The sequence below is a fragment of the Saccopteryx leptura genome, chromosome 11, assembly GCF_036850995.1.
Source record: "Saccopteryx leptura isolate mSacLep1 chromosome 11, mSacLep1_pri_phased_curated, whole genome shotgun sequence".
Taxonomy (NCBI): domain Eukaryota; kingdom Metazoa; phylum Chordata; class Mammalia; order Chiroptera; family Emballonuridae; genus Saccopteryx; species Saccopteryx leptura.
In genome coordinates this window covers 8,503,524-8,527,411 of record NC_089513.1, presented here as the reverse complement: position 1 = coordinate 8,527,411, position 23,888 = coordinate 8,503,524, and the positions used below count along the sequence as shown (strand labels likewise).

The window sequence follows — 23,888 nt, the reverse complement described above, 5'->3', positions numbered from 1 at the left end:
TTACCAGGGTGTGGGTATAGTAATTCCTTTGAATTCCCAAAGTTCATTGGCTACTTAGTGTTTTAGAAGTTGGATATATTTTCCTACCAAACAATGTTATCAAGCTCCCTTAGTCCAAAAAGTAGCCCGAGTAATATAATTTAGCTATATCCCATTATATTTTGTTTGTTTGTTTGTTTTAGGGATCAAAGTACTTCTGTCCTTGTTTCTATGAGAAAATTTACTCTCTCTAGAGCAGGGGTCTCAAACTCGTGGCCCGCAGGCCGCCCACCAATTTTGTGCGGCCCGCAGACTGGCCCGCAGATTAATCCATGAAGTTTGATTAGTCTGCGGGCCGCACAAAATTGGTGGGCGGGTCGCACAGCCGCGAGTTTGAGACCCCTGCTCTAGAGGAAGGGGCAGGGTGAAGTTGGAGATGTTCGTGGGTCTCAGGTTTCGGAAACCAGTCTCAGTCCTGTTTCCGTCACGCTAATCCAGCCCTCCTTGTCCCCAGGAACTTTGGTGGCCACCACTAGCATGAAGAAGCCATGTGACTGTGCCTTTTGCCATACTGACAGCTGTTGCTACTAAAAGCCATTCATCCCAAGGTCCTGACTAGTTCCTGGTGCATCCTAGACCATTCCATACAGTCTTGCCTGCACCATTGCCTAGTGTAAGCAGGTTACCTGTTTCTGGGAGGTTAGCTCAAGCCCCGCCTACAACGACCATTTAACTGCACGGAGGGACCTATGTCGGAATATCAGTACCTGACACAAGTTACTTCTTGTTTATGATTCTAAGTCTAGAGTGGTTTCTAAGTGCACCAAGGCCTTTTTTGCTCCTTAGATGGGAGATCTGGAATTGGGGAGGTGGGTTCCCTGTGCAGACTGCAGTTGGTGGGCTCCCATAATGGTTTACTCCTCCCAGTGGTCCCCAGCATACATCAAGTAGCTGCACGTTCTGCAGGTGGTAGCTGCATTCTTCGCAATGCCGCTGCAGTTTCAAAGCCTTATTGGCATATTTTAACAGGAATTATGTTTACTTGCGTGGAGCTCCAAGTCAGTGCACCCTGCTTCCAGATGTGTGGGCTATTCCAGCATATTTAATAAAGTTCACCTTTCTTCTACTTACACGGCATTTTGTATGAACAATTTGACTGTCGGACGTTGTCTGAGTAACACACTTGTGTTACAGGAGAGACAGGTAGAAAAGGGAAAGCTTGTAATACAAAGACAGTATCTTTCCTGCTTTGATGGGAAGCTGTGTTTTGGCTTCATGTTCTTAAAACTGGACTTTTCTCCTCTCTTCCGCCCAACATAAGTGAATGTCTGTCTTTCACCTTAATTATCCTGTTTTTGATTTACTTATTGCTAGCCACATGAATTCATAAATCCCAGTGCAGCAAAGTGATTTAAGCAAGCAGTTTATCACAAATCCCCATCCCTCTGTGTTTTGGAGTATGTTTGGAAGTTTGTTTTATGTCTGTCTCTTGCACAATCAGAATGCTGTGATGGAAATAAGTATACCTTGGTAAAAGCTGTGTTGTTGTTTTGTTTCCTGTGCTGCATGCCAGCCATGAAGGGGGTTCGTGAATACAGTTGAGTTTCCTCACCCCTCTTAGGAGAGTGAACGACATGCCCATCGGCCCATCGAAGTGTCTGGGGGAAGGCACTACCATGCCGGATGCAGGAGCCAGGCCGGGCGGAGTTCAGTCAGTATCTGTGGAGTCGCGCATGACTGCGGTGACCAGCATCACCTCACTGCTACACAGCATCCATGACAATGAGTTAGGAGGGTGGGAGGTGGACATGACCGAGCTTTTCAGTTGATCTCAATCAAATTAGAGCACATCAAAACACCTGGCATTCTGTGACTCTAAATCAGCCAGCTGGGGTTGAAGCACCTCATGCTTCTTGCTCTTCCCAGTTTCCCAGAAGAGATTTAAACCAGCATATGTCCCTGCCATTCACTTAAATCCCCACTTTGAGCTGCTTGGCTTTCATAGTCTAATACCAGTGCATGAAATATAAAAAGTGAGATGAGGAAAGACTGGCATTAAAGCATTTTTTTAAAAAACTGATGTTGCTCTGTTTGCGTTCAATAGCCATATACTTCAGTGGAAGCCCTAGAGGAAACAGACTGTTAAGGTCACATTATGGAATTAGCATAATTCTGCATTGGCAGGATGTATGCAACTTACAAATATGGTGACAGGTCTTGCAAATCTCCACCTAAGTTCGTGATTTGGATTTTAACGATTATCCATATGATGACACCTTGGGCAGATCCATACGAAGACAGAAAACGAAAGTGCAGAGTTGTGTCTTGGTTTCGGACTCTAACCCATCTCTCTGTCCCGCCAGGCACCCCTTACACCATTCCTTGGCGGAGGCTCTTCAGCAGCGGTGACCTACTCCAGTCAAACACTCCACAAATTATCATCTCTGGACTCCTCGCGGACACCCTGCCGGAGGCAAGAGCTGCGAAGCCACCTGGAACTGTGCCTTTCCTGTTGTCAAGGTGTTTTTCTTACACAGGAAGAAGAAAGAAGAAAAAAAAGATGAAGTTGGGCAAAGTGGAGTTCTGCCATTTCTTGCCGCTGATCGCCCTGTTTCTGTGCTTCTCGGGCATGAGTCAGGCAGAACTCTCGAGGTCCCGGTCAAAGCCCTATTTCCAGTCGGGGCGGCCACGGACCAAGCGCAGCTGGGTGTGGAACCAGTTCTTTGTGCTGGAGGAATACATGGGCTCCGACCCGCTCTATGTAGGAAAGGTAGGGCATGCGGCGTCTTGCAGGCGTGAATGGTTCTTGGGAACGTCTGTGGTTGATGGAGACCTGCTGGTGTTGTTTGGAAAACACAGGACTCTCACTCCTGTGAACCAGTCTGTGCCGTGTCTGACCCTGGGTAGCCACTCTGAAATTGTAACCCACAGTGTCACACAGTGAACCCTCACAGGGATCTAGGCTTTACTTGTAGAAACAGGTGAGGATCCCACGGAAGCCAGGGTGACCATGATTGTGGCACATGAGCAAAACTATTATTTCTATAACTACAGCAAGAATACTCACTAATGAACTGAGAAGAGCTGTGAAATTTTTATCGCCAGGCGACATTATAAGCATTTTGGGACGGTGCTACGTAAACGATGCCTGCACTCACTGTATGCTAATTACATATACTTTCCTGATACTTGCAGTTCAAACCCACTTTTCCTTATGGCAGTCTGGTTTGGATGGGTTTTTAAACATTTGCTTTTTAAAACTGCCTTTTATATTAAAAAAAAGAATGTAAACAGGAGTCAGTTATTCGTGATCTTAGCCCAGGGTTGGGCAGATTGTGCTGCATGTGTTTGATAGCTGAGCTTTTCTTTTTCACAGGTATTTTCTATGTGACTCTCTGGGCAGGAGTTTTTCTTTGAGTGTCTCCTAGAGTCAAGGGCACGTTGAAAGCGTGGCCCTCATCCTGACAAGCTCCTAGTGTGCTGCAGGTTTGGTCGTGTCATGCTTGTAAAGAATTCCCAAATTTCTCAATTTGGTGATGAGCAGTGGTGAGTGTTTTCTAAATAGAGTGCATTTTGACGAGAACTCAAACATCTGACACTTTACTTTTCACTTTGTCAGTTTTACGTGTCTATTCCTGATAAAGCTGATAAATTTATCCATGAGGGAATTTGCAACTCTGAATGTACGAGGAGGAGTCCTAGCTCTTAATTTTGTGGGTCATGTTTTCATTTGCTCACACCTTAAGTAAGGGTAAAAAAATTAGTTTTGTTGATAGGTGTCTACATAACTCAAGGTAATCTGTATTATATTTACTCTTTTTGTTGCCTGCCTCTACAGTTTACAAATAATGATGGACATTTATTGTAAAGAAAAGGATTTGATTATATGCAAGGTTTTTAGGACATGAATTAGTATTTTTTAAGCCAAGTCATTGCATTTTTCTGCAATAAGAAAAGAGATGTAAGCACACAAGTGCTTTGTGTGCACATATATTTCTTCATAGCCATTCTACATTTTATTTTATTTTATTTTATATTTTGACAGGGACATAGAGAGAGTCAGAGAGAGGGACAGATAGGGACAGACAGACAGGAAGGGAGAGAGATGAGAAGCATCAATTCTTTGTTACATCACCTTAGTTGTTCATTGATTGCCTTCTCATATGTGCCTTGACCAGAGGGCTACAGCAGAGCGAGTGACCCCTTGCTCAAGCCAGCAACCTTGGGCTCCAGCCAGTGACCATAGGGCCATGTCTATGATCCCATGCTCAAGCCAGTGACCCCACGCTCGAGCTCATGAGCCTGTGCTCAAGCTGGGGACCTTGAGATTTTGAACCTGGGTCTTTCACATCCCAGTCCAATGCTCTATCCATTGTGCCACTATCTGGTCAGGACCATTTTACATTTTTTTTAATTTTTAAAATTATTGTAGAGAGGGTAGAGAGAAAGAGAGAGAGAGAGAAGGGGGGAGGAACAGGAAGCATCAACTCTCATATGTGTCTCAACCAGGCAAGCCAGGGTTTCGAACCAGTGACTTCAGTATTCCAGATCAACGCTTCATCCACTGCGCCACCACAGGTCAGGCCCATTCTACATTTTTAATAGTACCATCTTAATATAGTGTACATGTACTAAATTTCTCTCTCAATTTCTCTAATTTTTTTCTTGTAAACAGAGTGAGAGCAATCACCATTTTGCATTGTTATTGTCTAAGAATCTGGCTCTTAATTTCATCTACTTTTAATGAACATTTAACAATTCATCAAACTTTAGTGGAGAGGTTTATAATCAGCTGATTTAGAAAGAATTAGTAGTTATTAGGCGAAATCATACTTTTGTGAGAATGTGCAATTTTCTAAAGACAGCTGAAGTATTTCCATTATTTTGGTTTTAAGTGGGATTTCCTGAGTGGGATTGACATTTTGAAATGCACATAGCTTCAGTTTAAAGGTACCCTTCTTTTAAGTTCTACAGTCTTCATATAATAATTCAGAAGGATTGTATCTAAATAATCCCTAAGTCCATTTAAATTTATAAAAATGCACGTCCCTAAGGTTACTTATATTTCAAATTCATATGAAGCTACTGGGTAATGTTGTCGTTGCTTTTCTAAGAAATTGTGGGGTTCCTGGATTAGGCAACTAGAAATATTCTGTGCTTCCTTTTCAATGTATCAGAGACGATCACTGGGCAGATTTGATGTGACAGGAAACAGGTTTGTGTTTCTGTCTTGCATGGTGTCTATGGGCACTTCCATACTGACGTTTACAGTAAAATGTTTGGATGCAGATGGGTTTAAAAAAAAAACAAACCTCTTAAGTGACTAGAATATAGAAAAAAGGCTGTGCTTCCATGGGATGAGTCAAGCAGAACCTTCAAAGTCTAGATCAAAGTCCTGTTTCCAACTGGGGAGGTCCCGGATCAAGTGTAGCTGGTTGTGGGTGGAGAGAGAATTCATGGACAAGAAAGACAAATGCAAGGCCTTAAAGGAGTGATTGGTATTCGCTGAGGGACACTAGCTGAGAACTGTGTTCAGGAGGTGACGAGATGACACTTTTCAGGTTGGTGATCTGAACATGCGGAGGCATGAGAACTTTGACCTCAAGACACTCACTTGAGCCTGACCTGTGGTGGCTCAGTGGATAAGGCGTCAACCTGGAAACACTGAGGTTGCCCTGGGCTTGCCTGGTCAAGGCACATATGGGAGTTGATGCTTCCAGCTCCTCCTCCCTTCTCTCTCTCTCTCCCTCTCTCTCCTCTCTCTCCTCTCTAAAAATAAATAATAATAATAAAAAAAAGACACTCACTTGAGTATGTAGAGTAGGTGTACTTCCTCTTTTTCTAAGTTGGGGGAGGTAGTGACTGTGACCAGCCAGAAGTTTTACAGGACAGCAAGAATTAAAAAGTAGGGATGAACAGGTGGATGAATAGATGAGCAGGCCATTATGAGAAGGAAAGAAGGAAGCTAACCCTTACTTGTCACAGACATGCATTTTACCTACACTGGTTAGATGGCCAGACTCTTAGTCTTTCTGACACAATAAGGTTTCTTAGGTTGTTTGGAAAAATATAAATGATGACCTTGATAAACATGACAGTTCAATCACATAATGGACAAGTACAAGGTGTGTCAGTCATAGTGACTCAAGTTTGCTTGCTGACTCTGTCACTTCCTACAAGTTGTGTAACTTTGCACAAGTGCTTTCTTGTCTCTAAAATAGGAATAATAATATCTACACTTCAAATCTCATCCCGGAAGTAACTGAGATAAAAATATTTGGAAAATATGATACATTCAATTAATTTTGGCATTCTATTTATTTCATTGCATACCAATTATAAATTAACTGAGTTATGGATAAGCTATTGGGATATATCTCAAATATTCTATTTGTGACCCTTCAGATGAAAGCAGATCTTATTTTATGAACTAAGTAATATTTAAATTTACTGCAGTTAATTAGAGGAATGATCTATATTGTATTTGCATCATCTTTGGTTGTTTGTGAAAGATTAGACACTGACAAAGTATACTAGTTAGTGGGTGAATTATTCTATCCTTCAGCACAGGGATTTCAAATACCACAGAAATCATATATGTATATATTTTTTAGACCTTTGAATTTGGAAACCATGGGAATGGCTGGTGGCCAGTGGGATAAACAGATAAATGATCATTGGTCATTAAGACATTGAGGATAATGAAGGTACAAGGTGACTTTTGGTCTTACTATTTTAAGCCAATTTACTGGGTTTATTTAACATGATAACTCAAGACTAAAGTAGAATAGTTTGTTGAAAGAGGAGTGCTTCTAGAACTTTCACCCAGAGCTCTCCAGAGCATGGACTTCTGGACTGTGTTAGAATCTGACCTTGTTCATTGACATCCCACCATGTTCTTGTTATATAAGTTAAACTGCTGACTCTAAAGCTATAGACTTAAGGGAAGAGTCCTTAGTTATTATCCTGAAGGAGTTCTATTTTTTTGAGATATAATTGACATCTAAGATTATATTAGTTTTAGGCTTACAACATAATGATTCAATATTTGTATATATTATATATTATTATTTTTTGTCACAGAGACAGAGAGACAGATAGAGGCAGATAGGAAGGGAGAGAGATGAGAAGCATCAATTCTTTGTTGTGGCAACTTAGTTTGTTCATTGATTGCTTTTTCATATGTGCCTTGACTGGGGGGCTACAGCAGAGCAAGAGACCCCTTGCTCAAGCCAGCGACCTTGGGCTCAAGCCAGTGACCTTGGGTTTCAAGCCAGTAACCTTTGTGCTCAAGTCAGCGACCATGGGGTCATATCTATGGTTCCATGCTCAAGCCAGCAACCCTGCACTCAAGCTGGTGAGCTTGCAGTCAAGCCTGCGACCTTGGGGTTTTGAACCCGGGTTGTCTGTGTCCCAGTCCAAAGCTGTATCCACTGTGCCAGGTCAATATTTGTATATATAATGAAATGATCACCACACTTAGTCTAGATGACATTCATTACCATACATAGTGACAGATATTTTTCCTTGTGATGAGAACTAAGATCTATTCTCAGCAACTTCCATATATGTGATACAGCATTATTAACTATAGGCACCAGGCTCTATGGAGTTCTGTGTTAGAGGATAATAGGGCGCCTTTCCCTAAGAGTGTTTTTCAGTTACTGTCATGCCTGTTCCCTTGTCCTTCTATAGGGACAGTGGTGTGGAGTCCTTTCTTGTCTCACTGGGACTGTCACAGCAGCACTTAGGAACTAGTAGTTCACAGTCCCCTCTTTGACTTCCATGGTACTTGTCTAAGTCCAGTCTTTTTCCTCACCGTTATGTCCCCAACCATCTGACAAGAAAAGAATTGGTCTGCTCACCCAGCCAGGCTCGGCTCGGGGTAGGAGTGTTTTTCATCTGTCCCAACCTCCCGGGCTGCCAGCCGGTGACTGTACTGCAGGCCGTTACTTCCCCGAAATGAGGGCTTCGTGTCTCTGCCACCGTCTGCAAACCTCACTCTTGTCCTCCTTGCCGCTGCCCACTTCCTCCCTACTTCTGCAGGGAGAATTTATTCCTGTTACCCCCATCCAGATCAAATCTATGGAAATCCAGCAAGGTAACCGCTCCACTTTAAGTGTCAGCATAAGTGCCGGGGGGCATTCTCGGTGCATGGAGCTGCACCTCAGCCGGACTCTCACCACGAGAGGGGCCCTGTCCCCTGATAACTAAGGTGGTGTTCAGGGCTCCAGGAAAGAACTGCTCATCCTGAAAACAGGTAATGCTAAACATATTGAGGCAGACATTAGATTCCGTAACTGGGCAGAGTTATATGAAACACACAGGAAGAAAACAGCAAGTTCCAAATATTCTTTACTTAGTTATAGGAGAGCATAGCCATCATGATAGAATTTTATGTTTCATCAATTTTGGAAGGAAAAAACCAACAGAAGTGTCTGCTCGATATGTAGATTCCCTAAAGTTGGCTCCAATCTGAGAAGAAAGACAGCGTGCTTTCCCTCTGTATGAATAGGAAATCGATTTTCATGATATCCTTATAGTAACAGTGAATTGTGAAGACCTTGCTCATGTTACTCTGGGATAGAAATGTGAAACTCCTGGGGACTTCAAAGGGAGTTTGGGCATGGATGAGCTCTGCGGGAAGTAAATAAATTCAGGTTTTTAGAAATACTTCTTGGTAGTTCTTCTTAGCCCTTCCAATAAATACTCCAGTGTAGCTTGAAGGTATTCAGTGCATTTTCTCCACATAAAATCAACAATTCAGTGTTTGTTTTGTTTCTTGACAAACATAACAAAAAAATCAGATACATCCAACTTTGCCACCAAAATGCAAAAACCTACCATTAATTCAGTTTACTCTTCCTCATTTTCTCTTCCAAGTTGTCTTAGGTTAGAAATGAAGGTTATTATTCCTGAAGGCTTGATCTGGGGAGGCTACCTAACTAAAAATTGGAGGAGAGGCGGCTTACTGTTATGAACCTAAATACAGTTTAACTAGTTAGATCATCTAGATTGGCTCTGAAGTTTCTGATTGTCTATGCTGCTCAGAGTCATTGAAAATGCTGTCCTGTTTAACTCTTCTTTGTGTTTGTAAGCACTTGTCACACATATAGTGATGGGGAAAACAAAAACAAAAATTTTTTAATGCCTATCCTAGTGGTGTTTTTACATTGTGTTTATGTTGAGATGGTAAATGCAGAACAGGAAATAAACTAAAATGATGGCATTGGGCCTTTCTGTAGCACGTGCAGTGGAATTGTTGGATTGTCTGACAGGCTCTGTATGTAGTGCTCATGGAAACAAAGTCAGAGAAACTACGGCAGCTTCTGTAACTCCCCAAGATAAATGATGGAATTAGACAAACAGCAGGACAGCCACCGAGCCTTTGCTGGCTCAAGCATAGATGGATAAGTACTCTAGTGGGAGAAATTCCACCCTAATCGGCATGATTTTTGTATGATTTATATTGATTATCTGTCACAGAGACGGTGTGCACTGGAGAGAAACAGTAGTTTGTATAAACACGCTTTACTCTGGAGCCCACGCATTCTCTTTTGCACGCGGTTCTGCTTGTCATTTCCCGTGTTCACTGACGTCCCCCTTCCCTATCTCCTTTCAGTACTTACCGGGTACCTTTTCTGTGAGGGGTGTTGTGTTATATGGGAGGGTTTAAAGGAAACACTCTTCTCCATAAAATTCAGTCTCGTTGATAAGCCATTCAGGTAACCAGATGGCGATGCAAAGCAGTGAGTTCTAAGCTAGTTTACATCTGTGGAGGTGGGTCGGATGGAGGGATATATTGATGGATCTGTGAACAAAGGCTTGTATGAGGATATACAAAATACCTCTGTGATTTCATAATTCTTTAATAGTCTTACATCAAAGCAAAACAAAAAAATATCTTCTTAGAAAGTAGGACACAGTATGCTACAACTAAATTAGGGGACACTTATATTGGGGAATTATCAGGAAATAGAAAGCTGAGGTTAGACTTGCAAGTTTCTCAGTATTTTAACAATCCTCTAATTTCTCTCTTCTCATTGGCAAAATGGAGATCAGTAGGTAGAATTTTTAAATGTTTTATGTTGAAATAATTTCAGACTTAACAAATAAGTTGCAAAGTGTTATTTTAGAACCCAACTTCTCCCAATGTCAATTTTACAAGACTAAATGTTATTTAAACCAGGAAATGAGCATTGGTATGATCCAGATTACCAATCAGCAGTTGTATTCAGATTTTCCATTTGTTACAATGAAGTGGCTTTCTGGTAGGAGCCAGCCTAGAATTACATCCTGACTCTGTCTTGTCTCCATAGCCTTTTCAGTCTGGGGTAGTTCCTCAGTCTTTTGCTCATTGTCATTCTTGGTCAGCAGTGTGGTAGCGCATCTCACCACCTGGGCTGGTCCCATGCTTCTTCCTCTAGTGTATGCGTTTCAGGTGATACAGTGTTGGCCAGATCACCAAGGAAGTGATGCTATGTCCTTCTGGCTGCATCTTGTCAGGAGGTATAGGACATCGGTATGACTCATCTATAATGATGTTGACTTTCATCCCTTGGGTCAGGCAGTGTCTGCCAGGTTCCTCTACTGAAAAAGCATGTCTGAAAGTTTTAAAATCTAAACTGTCCTTACGGGTTGGGGGTAACACAGCTCTGGTTTGAGGGGGAAGCATCACATGAGTCGTTAAGGTCCACTGCCCACTTTGAGGATGAAGAGTGTGTTATCTGAAATGCAGGTCAAATTGAAATCAATAACACCTTCAAGTAATATCCATCATTTTATGTAGTGTGTCTCAACAATATGACCCTCATAATTATAAATAAAACATTGTTTTGGAAGATACAGTCAGCTAAGGTAAAAGAGGTATCTGGGGAGAATGTCATCTAAGGTGTTACGTTTTAATATATTAATAAGAGAGCTGGGATCTAAACAGTGAATACAATTATATTTAATGTTTCAAAAGATTTAGTAGTAACATTTGCTCCTAATGATTTATTTAGAGCCTATAACATTTGTATTTCATAATCAATATGGCTTAAATCTTTGCAAAGCCTTGTGACTTAAAAAAGATGCTCTTATATTAGAGATGAGGTAATAGATGCATTTGAAAGTAAAATGAGTAGAGTGAGGCAACAGTCATTAGAGCTGTAATTCAGAAGAATTAAAAAGCAAATCTGGATGATTATTTCAATTCTGGAAAGGAAATTTCTGAAGAATATCTTGAAATGTTTTGGGATTATGAAAATATTTTGTTTTCCTGCAAAGAACTAGGTTCAGTTACATTATGATCAAGCCCTTTTAACATATGTTCTTGAAACCTTTACTTTTTAAAAGGCATGTATTCATGAAGGAATAGATGCACATGGTTCCCAAATCATTATGTATTCTTGAAATTTAACAAATCTTGAAACTGATTTTAGTTAGAATAATTAGCAATGGTAATATTGGAGAGATGAAAATGATATTTAGCCTGGATATAGAAGTATTAGAAATATATCCTAGAACAGAAAGTTTCAGGATAGGGTGTGCAAAAAGAACATACTACTGAGAGTTTGAAAAAGAAAGAAAATGCTTAGAACTTTTCTTCACTTCTTTAAAAATATCATCCTTTGGCCCTGGCCAGTTGGCTCAGCAGTAGAGGATTGGCCAGGCATTTGGATACACCTGGTTTGATTCCTGGCCAGGGCACACAGAAGAAGCAACCATCTGCTTCTCCATCCCTCCCCCTCTTCTATTCCTTCCCACAGCCATAGCTCAATTGGCTCAAGCGAATTGGCCTCAGGTGCTGAGGGTGACTCCATGGACTCTGCCTCAGGTGCTAAAAAATGGCTCCAGTTACAACAGAGCAACGGCCCCATATGGGCAGAAAATTGACCCCTAGTTGGCTTGCCGGGCGGATTTTGATTGGGTGGATGTGGGAATCTGTCTCTCTGCCTCCCTCTTCACTCACACACACACAAAATCTCCTTTAACAATTTTTAATTTGTGATATATGCAATATCATAGTGCATGCAAGGAGTTTGAACTGATACAAGCAACTTTCCAGTAAGTGGAGACCATTAGCCCATCCCATAAGAGATTTTAAAAATAAGGGACCATGTATACGTAGTAGACTGGCCCTGCACTGCAGAACCGTATTCCATGAGCTGGAGTGGACCCAGGGAGGTTGGCTGGATGCTGATGGGCTCCACAGTTGGCCTTCTTTCCTTTTGTCCCTCATTGTTAACATTTAAGGGAAGGTCTAGAACACCTCCCAGGAAATAGCAGCCAGAAAAAAGGAAATTGCCAAGAAAATATTAATGTTGAACTTAACTAGCCTTAGGATTTCTCGGGCCAAGAACCTGGGACTTAACCTCTGTCCTGTCACCACACAAACAAGAGGGAGCCCCCAAAGATATAAGGTAAAAAGCAAGACAGGAGGTTGAGGCCATCTACATTTCTAGTTAAGCTAGAATCTCGTCTTCTGTGAGACACACAGGGAAGAGCAGTCGCTCAGGCTGGGGCTATGTTACAGGAGTGGCAATTACGCCAACCAAATGATTCATGTCATTCCAGCCCGTTCTGTATGTAAACAGTGCACAGTTATCTGATAAGAATGCCCCCCCCCCCGAATGTTTACTAATCTTCTTAGTTAAAATGCTGACATGTTTTTAAGGTATTTAACTGAAAACACACAATCGTGATTTGGACAACAACACATGCATAATGCTCAACAGATGTAAGCTTGAAAGACGTGTGATGATCAGTAGTGACGTTGTTCAAACCATGCTGAAATTAGGCTTTTCTGATTTGTGAGTCATTTACGGGTACATGGTGGAGCAGAATGTGTGTGGAGAGTAGATGACACATTCTGCACTGGGTCCTTTGAAATGAAGAAGAAATCACATATCTGAGCTGCGCAGTTCTGTATCTCACATCCCACTCCGTCCCTGGCTCAGTTTAGATAATTTTCTCAACTTTGAATCATAACAGAACGGAATTTAGGTGGCAAATGAATTTTGCTTATTCAGGAGAAATCAGTACTGGTAATGCCCATTCACAGGGATTCAATGTAATAATATCTAAGAAAATGAAGCCATCACTAGTTAAAAAATACTAATGGATTAGATGAGCATGATCACGTGGCCATAGCATATAGTGAGCATCTTTGCAATGTTAACATCATACACGGTGTGTGCAAAGAAATAGAGCCATGTCTCAAACCTTGGAAAGTGTTTTTTTGGTTTTGTTTTGTTTTGTTTATAAAGATGAGTATAACATAGTGTGATAAGTTATCTTTTCGGTTGCTCGTTAGAACATCTGCACCCAGGCTTTTACCTACGGCACAACAGCTGTGCTCAGGGAATTTCCGAGAGCAGTTGTGGTGTGTAATGATCTGAAACAGGAGTGTTTTTCCCATTGATGAGGTTGTTTGTTGGAGACGTGAGTACAATAGACAATGGAAAATAGGTACCAATGGATGAAGAGTCTGGGATTAGGTCAGAGGAGGAAGTGTCTTCTCCTTCAGATTCGGTTGAGATTTCACAGTGAAATTCATGACCACAACTCAGGAAACCAATATTCAAATGATGTGTATCTCGTCACGTGCATTGTTTTCTCGGTGCTGCACTGGTCACACTGTGGCTTCTGATTTACGTTTCAGTTTGATTTCTGCAAACGCGAGGCACACTGCTAAAGCCTGGGGTTCCAGCGCACTTTGCATTTAACTGCTTTCTGGGTAGAGCCCGGGGTGCGTGGGAGAAAGAGCAGCTTAAGGAGGAAGGGGTGTAAGTCACGTCCAAGGCTTCCGCAGTCATGTGATCGTTCAGTTCGTTATTTTGTCAGGCAACAATCCCTGTTGCTGTTTAGCAAAACTGAAGTAATAATAATACTAAAGTATTTGATGTAATTTTGATTGAGATACACATTCTCCTATATAATAATTTTCTTTTCAAATTCTATGTGCCCTTAATATTGAAATCTAAATATTCATATTAATATCAAATATTTTCATCAAAAATAAAATGTGATATTCTTTCCTTTCTTAAAGATGAGAGAGCTGCTCGGGGCTTTCAAGCTCATCTGCTCTGGTCCTTTTCCGAATTCAGGGGTTGGTTGTGCTGTCTCCCTGCTGGGTGAGCAGGTGGCCTCAGGTCCCTGGATGGCTTAGGGCAGGCCTCGGGGGACCCACGGTTTCCCGGAAGCAATGGGCTGCACTGGAGCACCGCCTGCACCGCTCCCCAGTGGTGGGATTCCGAGGCAGTAACTTCCTCTCCTGTTCCATTCTCTGGTGAGACAGGAACAACAGTAATAACCTCCGGAGCCTGTGCTCAGTCTGAAGAGCGGGCACTACTGTAAAGCACACAATAAAGTGGAAAAGGAGAGAGTATTTCCAAAGGGAGTGAGCTCCGCATGGAAACGGGTTGGTGCCTGGACCCGTCCTGGCCGCTTAGTGAGCGCTGACGCGAGGAGACAGTGGGTTTTCGGTATGCTCGGAGTTTTAGGAGCTTGACTTAACATTTCAGTATTAAAATGTTTTTTCTTCACTTCACTGTTTAAAATGAATGCTTAAAAAGATGAAGCAATCTGCCACTCCAATACTTTGTCTGTCTTCTTCACTGCTGTCCTGACAGTTAGCTGTGCTGTTTTCTGGTGTCCCAAAATGTGAGGATTAGGATTAAGCTTTATTTTTGTGTGTGTGTATCATTCTTTCTTTTTTTCTTATCTCTATTACTCTGTTTTCCCTTTATTTATTTTTTCTTGTTACAGACAGAAAGGGAGAGAGATGAGAAGCATCAATTCTGCGTTGCGGCACCTTAGTTGTTCATTGATTGCTTTCTCATAGGTGCCTTGACTGGGGGTTCCTGCAGACTGAGTGACCCCCTTGTTCAAGCCAGTGACCTTGGGCTCAAGCTAGTGACCTTGGGCTTCAAGCCAGTGACTTTTGGGCTCTAGCCAGTGACCAAGTGATCATATCTATAATGCCATGCTCAAGCTGGAGACCTTGGGGTTTCAAACCTGGGTCCTCTGCATCCCAGTCTGATGCTCTGTCCACTGTGCCACCGCCTGGTCATGCTTATTGCCCTGTTTTCTGAATTTATTGGGGTACAGGTTTCAAGTGCACAACTCAATAAAACACCTGCACCAGGAAGTGCACATCCATTGCCCTGAGCAAAGTCTCTTTCCTCCTCACTCTCCCTCCTTTGTCCGCCTCCACCTACCCTTCTCCCTCTAGCTGTTGCTATACTGTTTATCTTCCTAGATAGATCTGTGTGTGTGTGTGTGTGTTTGTGTGTATGTTTTTTTCCTAATCCTTTCACCTCTTTCACCCAGCACTCCTTGCCTCCCTCTGACAGCTTGTCAGTCTGTCCCATGTGTCCATGCCTCCATTTCTAATTTGCTCATGAGGATGGCCTAGGATCTCAGGTGCTGTGCTCAGAATTAAACTTTAATAATTTATAACCGGTCCATCAGTTCCCCCCCAAAAAAAATATCAAGAAATTTATTTCCCTTGATATGAATTCTGTCATGAAAACAAGCCATGTGATTACATTACCAGTTTTTATTGGTATTCGTGTTATGATCAACTCTTGAGGAAAACAATGTAAGAAAAAAAAAATAGAGTTTGAGGCTAAATGTGTATGACCATAAAATGACTAGTGAATACGCTAAAAGGAAGCTATACAAAACTGAGTGTTGACGAGGGAAGCCAAAATGGATCTCTAAGTAGTGTTTTCCCCAGAAGGATGTTAAACAAGGAGACTAGTGTCTCTTCTTCCGTATCAAACTCTGAAAACATCCTTCACAGGCAGTGATATTGCTTTCTCCGACCCTACCTCCCAGTCTCTCAGCATTCTCCTTTGGATTTATGAGTTAAAACAGCTTTTTTTTGTTTTCTCCTTTCTTTAAATAAATGGTAGGTTCTTTCCTCTGGGCAGAGAGCTAGCCCACGGCACTGTTGATACGTCACATGTTCTACAGCTAGGGGCCAGGACTCGGAGCTTTCCACCCGTGACTGGCTCTGATGCTTCTGAGTGCACACGATGTCCTCAGGGCCGTCCTTGAGAGTATCTGAAGCTACAGCCATGTCTTAGGCCATTTCCTGGGTACAGTCTGGTCCCCTGGAAAAATAGGGTGGGGAGGGGCCCAGGAGGCAGAGAGGCCTGGATGTAAATGGTAGTTATCCCACCTTGATGACCCTGGACCCCAGATTTGACTGTCCCTAGAATCCCTAAGATGGCCCCGGACCTGCTGTCAAATCTACCATCAACCCAGCAGAGGGAAATACAGAGAAAAAATGGTGGGGGGAAGGGTTTAGGTTATTTGGAGCTGCCTGGAATGTTCAGTGTAAAAGGTAATAGGAAGGTGTCAATTGGTTTTCTCATAAGAAACCTAGAAGATAAGAAATGGCATTTAGAGACCCCACAAGTAAGGACTTTAGAAAAGTAAGGTAGAAGCTCTCTATTTTGTGTGGTTTTCTCACAGGATAAAGAAAATTGTATGGCAGTTTGCATGTTTCGTGATCAGCTTTGTATATGTTACCTAATACACGTGGTAATGAATTGGTAGATCATTCCAGTATATTAAGAGGAATTTGAGCTAGTTGTTAAATCCTGTGACCCAAGTTCATAAACCAGGGAGATCTGAGGGAATCTCAGAACCAATCTTGGACCTTCCTCATCTTCTGTTAGCATATTCTCTGTTAAATGGGTTTAAAACAGGTCCTATGTAACACAGTTGTTATGATAGTATTTGTAAATACAACAATTTCTGTAAACTGCATGTTTGAGCCAGCTGGAACATTCATCAGGGTTCGCTGTTATTGTTAATAATAGTAATGCATGTTATAGCTGAGTTTAGGTGCTTTTTCTAACTCATTTGAGTCAGGTGCTTTCTTTTTAAAATCTATTTTTAAGACAACATGTAGGCTAAGGAGAAAACAAGGATAAACCCAAGCAAGATTCATCACATTGGCACACTTCCTGACCACAGACAAGTCCTCTAAGTTACCTTTCCTTGATCTCTCATCCATCATGAAGGGATGGTCACACCAGATGTCTCTACACCTTGCAAAGTGGGAGTCAGAACCTTCAGCAGAACACTTCTATTCACGTGCTTTAAAATATATAAATTAATCACCTTTAAATAAAAGTTATTTTTGATGTGAAGGGCAGTTACTAGTTATATATATATATATATATATATATATATATATATATATATATACACACACACACACACACACACACACTAGTTATATATATATACACATATATATGTATATAAAATAATAAGGTAGAAACAAAGTTTACAACACATACCCTGTTTTCTTTGTGGGTTTGTTTGTTTGGGTTTTTTTTTTTGGTTAATTATTGATGAGTACTACTTTGATAGAACCTTAAAAATGCTTTCAGGATCTGGCTACTGTTTTTAAATTTTATGTATTCAGAATCACATCATATTGGAAATTACATAGGACAGCTTTTCAAATCTCATATTTAAAAAAGAAAAGACAGGACAGACATAAACACACACGATTGTTTCATTCTCAAATACTTTTTAAACCCAGAAAGCTCACAACGTCTTTGAGAGTTTCCCGGGAGGCAAGAGATCCCAGTGCCATTAGGATTCTACTGAAGAAAGTGGTGCTTTAATGGAACTAGATAAATGGAATTGCTTGTTAATCTCTTGGTTAATTCTCTCCTTTTTTAAGACTGTGCCTTAGGTCAGAACTTAATTTAGTCTGAAGTTTGGCTAAAACCCATTGCTAGGTTTTACCCATCTTCCACTCTATTAAGTTCTGAGTTCAGAAACTGAATTTGACTAATTCGTTTTAGTTCCAAAAATGGTGGCACTTATACATTCTCCAGATTCTGAGTTGAGAATCAATAGTGCTTGCCTAAGATTTGAGGGAAGAAAGGTACGGAACATCTTGACATAATTAGAGTATTTGGTTTAACAGGGTTTTTTTTTTTTGTTTGTTTTTTGTTTTTTGCTTTGTGTCACTGGACAGCTAAATAAGGAAAAAACAAATATTTTGCAATTATGATAGCCTTCCACACAGAAGGAGGGGGACCCAGTTCATATTAAGATGTATTGTTAGGCTTTTAGGAATTGTTACTGCAAAAGAACCAGGTCAGGTAGGCAGGTGACCTAGAGTATATATAATTAAAGAGAAATTGGGAGGGAAAAGGTCAGATGTTTTTTCCCCACCATTTAGAAATTAAATAAATTGCAGGATGAGATACTGAACTACACTATCCAAAGGCCATGTGCTACAAAGAAAGGGAGCTTCCTAAAATGCAATTCTGCAACCTAATGCTGACGAAATGCATCTGTAGTGTAGCTAAGTATTCATGTTCAAAACTAATCGTGTTGGTTGACGGTATCCTAATGAAAGCTCTGTGAATTTCAGGGCAAAGTCCATACCTTTGAGCATGAAAATTCTCAAGATTTCTAGATAAAATGAATGCTAAACCCACCTGAAAACTCCTAGGAGGCTTAATATATGATCTCTGCCATGAGGCGAGCCTGTAGGTGAAAAGAAAAATTCTTCAGCCTGAAGCAACTTTGTCCATTGAAGTGGAAAATTTTATGTTTCATTCAACCCAATAGGAGCATCTAGTTGAGCGGAGAGAATACATAGCCTGGCTTTACTCCTGATTGACAGACACCATGTGTAGGAGTAATGATTTTTCTCCCTCAACTCCTGCCATGTATGAAGTGAGAACTCTCATGAGAATTCAGACCCTGCCTCACCAACCACCAAAGTTTCACCATTGTTCAGTTTACTTAAAAAGTGTGTAAAAGTATGGGACATAAGTTTATATTAAAACAAGGGCACATAGGAATCTTCCAGGAGCCCCTTTCATTGGTTTTGTACAATGCCTGCTTAGAGAAGCTACATTCCTTACTCCTATGGGTTCCAGCTTTGCTCCTATATCACTGAAGGGTGTCCTCAGCCATTTTCCGATTTTCATCTGTCTTTTTCAGGGAGTCCATTACTCTTTCTTTGTGTTTTCTTTGTGCTGATCTACAACAAAATACTAAGTATGCCTAAGAGTCCCTTATCCTAAGTTTTCAAAAACTTGTGTCATGCTGCATCAAAAACTCATTACCCGAACTAAAACAAAATGATGCACACATGACGGTCTAAAAGTTACAAGACCGAAATGGGGGAAACTACACGGAGAAGACTGGTTTATTTTTCCCCCAGGGGCACATGCTGCTCATATTTCCTTCATCAGAGCTTGTGCCAGTGGGCGTGAGCCCTTCTCTCGATGCTGTGCCGCTGGCCCCTCCTTCTGGACGACTCTTGCTCTCTGGGAGACACGAGGCCAGGGGCGGCATTTGCTGAAACTGAGACCAAACTCATTCTGCAATTCTGCACCCTGAATGGCTTTGCTTCTGGCCCAGGCCTTTTGGTGGAAAAGTCAATCAAGGGCTTTTCCTCCCCAAATCTCTGACCCGAATTAAGTTGCACTAGTTATGGTCTGCACGTCATTATGTTCGGTCCCCATCAATGATTTTGGAAGTCAGTGGAGCTTAAAATGCAATGATGTCACTGCCAGGGTGGTGATGGAATTGGAAGAATCAATAGTTTCTTCCAGTGTTGCAGAGGGAACATCAGCCAGACTTGAAAATTTTTTAGATTTTATTTATTCATTTTTATTGGAGAGAGAGAGAGGAAAGAGATAGAACAGGGGGAGGAGCAGGCAGCATCAAATTCCATACATGCCTTGACCAGGCAAGCCCGGGGTTTCGAACCAGAGACCTCAGCGTTCCAGGTCGATGCTTTATCCACTGCGCCACCACAGGTCAGGCCAGACTTAAATTTAATTCTGTCTCATGGCTACACCTTTGCCATTTTATCAGAGAATTGACTTGAATACTCAGAAAGATTTGATGGTGATATTTAGTGCACTTTCTTAGATTGTTGAAGCTTTTGTTTTGTTATATGTTTCAGACCCACTATATTTTATGTCAGCCACAACCACTAGATAACAAAGAAAAAAATGAAAAGAGAAATATCGATTTAAGTGAGAAATCAGGTTCATGCCATTTAAATTTCTCTCAAACAGAATAAATATAATCTGACCATGCATTTAAATTTTATGCAAATATACACACCATAACTATTTTTACTGTAAGCATTTCATATACTTGAATGTGGTTTCTTGGTACAAATTTAGAGCCATTTCACTTGAGAAAAAAATTTCTGTTTACCAGTCAACCATTTAGACATTTTAAAAGGTGATCTTATCCAAAAGAAGGGAATGTAAAACAGAAAGGATATATGCAATTTAAATCATTTTTCCTTTCACCTTTCCAACATCCTTTCCTCTCTCCCCTCTGTCCCTTTTTTCCTATTGTTCTTCTGCCACATTTTAATGGGTACTTGTTGACAGTACGAACTGATGCAGGAAGCTAGAGCATTGCCCTGTTAGCCTTAGTGGGGAAGAGGCAGACTGGGAGACTTGCATCTTTTGCTGCTCTGCTCACGTCCACAAGTGACTACCAACAAATAAATGTCAGCAAGTAGGTGAAATCCCAAATATGGAGTCTAGGAGTAATGAAGATCAACTGTATGTACTTCAGCAAAGCTGATATGCATGAGTCATGTTTTGGAAGACAATGCCTGAACATTTTAACATTAGTTATTAGGCAACTAATTCTCCCAAATAAACCCAAGAAAAAGTAATTTGATGATGATGAAGATAAATGAACAGTGAGATAATGAATTATGAAATAAGAGTAGCGATAGTGGATAGTTCTGAAAAGCTATATAAATCCAGTTAATGATGTGTTCTTCTTTTTTTTTTTTTTTCTGTATTTTTCTGAAGCCGGAAATGGGGAGAGACGGTCAGACAGACTCCCGCATGCGCCCGACCGGGATCCACCCGGCACGCCCACCAGGGGGCGATGCTCTGCCCCTCCGGGACGTCACTCTGTCGCAACCGGAGCCACTCTAGTGCCTGGGGCAAAGGCCAAGGAGCCATCCCCAGCGCCCGGGCCATCTTTGCTCCAATGGAGCCTCGGCTGCGGGAGGGGAAGAGAGAGACAGAGAGGAAGGAGAGGGGGAGGGGTGGAGAAGCAGATGGGCGCTTCTCCTGTGTGCCCTGGCCGGGAATCGAACCCAGGACTTCTGCACGCCAGGCCAACGCTCTACCACTGAATGATGTGTTCTTTGATGTAATGACCATGACTACAGTTCAAAGGTGATAAAAGAAAGTAAGGCTAGGTAGCATATTTCCATATCTGCTGTAGAGATAGTGCCGCAGCCTGCCAGAATGCTTGGAACTTGATTGGCTGTCCAGTCATAACAAATGTCAGGAAGTGTTGGGAGCACCTTTTGACACCCTCTTGTCACTAAATTCTCCGTGTTGCCCCATTTGCTGTCCCAATGTTGCCCATGCTGTCCATGGATGCCGCCCTGTATTTCATATCCTTCTAAGTGCCTTCTGGAACAAGTCAGTCAGTAGACAGGTGGCAAAATATAAATATATAGATAATGAAGAAATTGATCTTGTATCCCTATATGATATTTTCAGCAAACTTAGTTCAATTACAGCCTTTTGGTCTTCAGCCGATGAGAATTTGATTAATTTATTACAGTGATACACTTGCAAAGTAATCCATTTATAAACCATGATTTGACTGAATCCAATATATTGTATCTAACAATGTTCTTGAAACAAATTATTAGAGAGCTATGGTATGTATAAAACAAGCATGTGTTATATGTCATTTAAATATATATAATATATAGTATATATTATACATATATATGTTATATGTTATCTATTCTATATGTTATATATACACATATATGTTATATATACTATATATTATAACATATATAATACATATATTTTTTTGTATTAGTTATTTGTCCAGACAGCTTTGCCCAGTGCAAAAAATACTGTTAATATGTAAGAGAAAAAAATCTAAAATTCTTGGGAACAAAATTAAATGACAAGACAATAAAAAGAATATCTAACAGTGTTCAGGGAACTTAAGATATATCATCTTCCAGTGTCATTATTCAGAGTTCATTGGAAGGGGCATTTACTAATTTTATACTGATTTTGACATTGTCTAAATAAGAAAAACGTGACAATTATGATTTATAAGGAGACTTGTTTCCTACACAGGAAATAAAACTAAGATTATAACAAAATTAAACTCTTAAATATATACTATGAGAAATAAAGCATTAATCATAAAGAAAGCAACATATTAGAGTGAGATGTTGAACATGCACATTAGAATGTGTTATAAACAATTGTACCCTTTGCTGCTACTTCGTGTGTTTCTACACTGGCGTGCAGCGTCTTTGGTTCTCTGGGCCCAGAGATTTTGCCCAGCATAAAATAAACTTAATCTGAGTTACTGCTCCCCATTAACACGCTAGAACATGAATTTGGAACGATGACATTCTCACTGTAGCCTTCAGCACACACCCAAGCTTGTACTTCCATAGTGAATGCACTGAGTTGTATAACGAAAATTGAAGAGGTCTTTCTTTCCCAGCTAAGCATTTTGATGTGACACGTGACATTTCAGGAGCACACCTAACGTTCGGGAAAAAAGTGGTAACCAGGGCAAGATAAGAGTTTTGTGGGTTGTGAAGCTTCATAGGAAAAAACCAGAAGAATCGCTTGTGGTCGTTTGATAGAGTTGTGATGGCATTGCCAAGTCCCCCACCCCCGCCCCCACTGTGCAGGGCCTCAGGAGTGGCCGCGGCCAGTGCTGGCCCCACGTCAGGTGCTGTGGAGGCTCCCGAGCAAGTCTCCCTCTGTGCAGCTGCCCGTAGATCCAGCCTGGAAATGTGTAATTGAAGATACAGATATTATGGCTGGGAAGGGGTTGCTTTCTTATGCAAAGTGGCTTCTGCAAGGGCAGCTTGCTGGGTTGCCAACTCTCTGGGTCAGATTATTTCCTTGGTGTCAGGCTCATCAATGAAAGTCATTATTTCTGAATGAAGGCTGTCATATTTTTGTATAGTTTTACCAAAAAAAATTAAGGATTGTTGTCACACACAACATTTATGGATACATGTAGGTTGAAAGCCAGACATGAAATACTTAAAGTCTTCATTAAAAATTAGATATTTGAGTAGAAATTTGAATTACATGCAGATGTGTGTGTGTGTGTGTGTGTGTGTGTGTGTGTGTGTACTGTATGTATGTATGCATATATAGAAAGAGCTTTTCTGGCAAAACATGCCATGCCATGCATGTTTTAAACTCACTGAATGTAGCAGCATACATGCAGGTGCCCGTTGCTCTGGGAAGGACCCCTGACCCTTTGCTTTGGGGGAGGCGGTTCGGCTGATCCACATTGTTCTGTTGCTGCCTTAGCTGCTGGCAATGGAGGTGGGGCTGGTGTCAGTTCTCAATTTTAACTGAACAGAGAACATGACTTCCTTCTACAAGATGCAGCAGGAGTTTTCTTATAGGCATAAGGGTATAGATGCTTGTCAGATAGAAGTAACACATGTTGAGGCGTTCTTAATCTCCATTCCAGCAGGCTCGGTCTAAGGGGGCAGGGTGTAGAGACAGGAGAACGGAATTAGAGCTGCTGACCTGCTGTACTTGTAGGCTGTCTGCCCTGAAGGGCTGTCCAGCTATATCCAGGCAGGAGCCATGATGGAACACGGCAGAGTTGTAATTGTGGGTCTAACCCACTCTCTCTTCTTGGGTGAGCTCGTCAAGGGAGGGGTGTGCTTTTGTTTCTGCATTCTCTGAACTGAACAGATGGTCTGATATAAGCGTTTTTGTTATTTTTAATATATTACACAGATGAATGTAGCTAAGAAACTACGGTTTCTAAGTAGACGCAGACCACCAATAGGACTACACACTTAGTAGATATATGGGTAGTGTATTTCCCAAATAAGTTGGCAAAATTCAAGCAAAAAGAAG

General features: G+C 41.3%; 1 protein-coding gene across 2 annotated transcripts in view; it reads left to right on the top strand.

The window, feature by feature from the left end:
- Positions 1-23,888, top strand: part of CDH7 (cadherin 7) — a 118,822-nt gene that overhangs the window by 9,448 nt on the left and 85,486 nt on the right. For both annotated transcript variants that reach the window (XM_066353040.1, XM_066353041.1), the window contains exon 2: positions 2,343-2,749. In XM_066353040.1, the coding sequence (XP_066209137.1) occupies positions 2,540-2,749 (210 nt within the window). In that variant the 5' untranslated portion in view covers positions 2,343-2,539. The remainder of the gene's footprint in view (positions 1-2,342; positions 2,750-23,888) is intronic.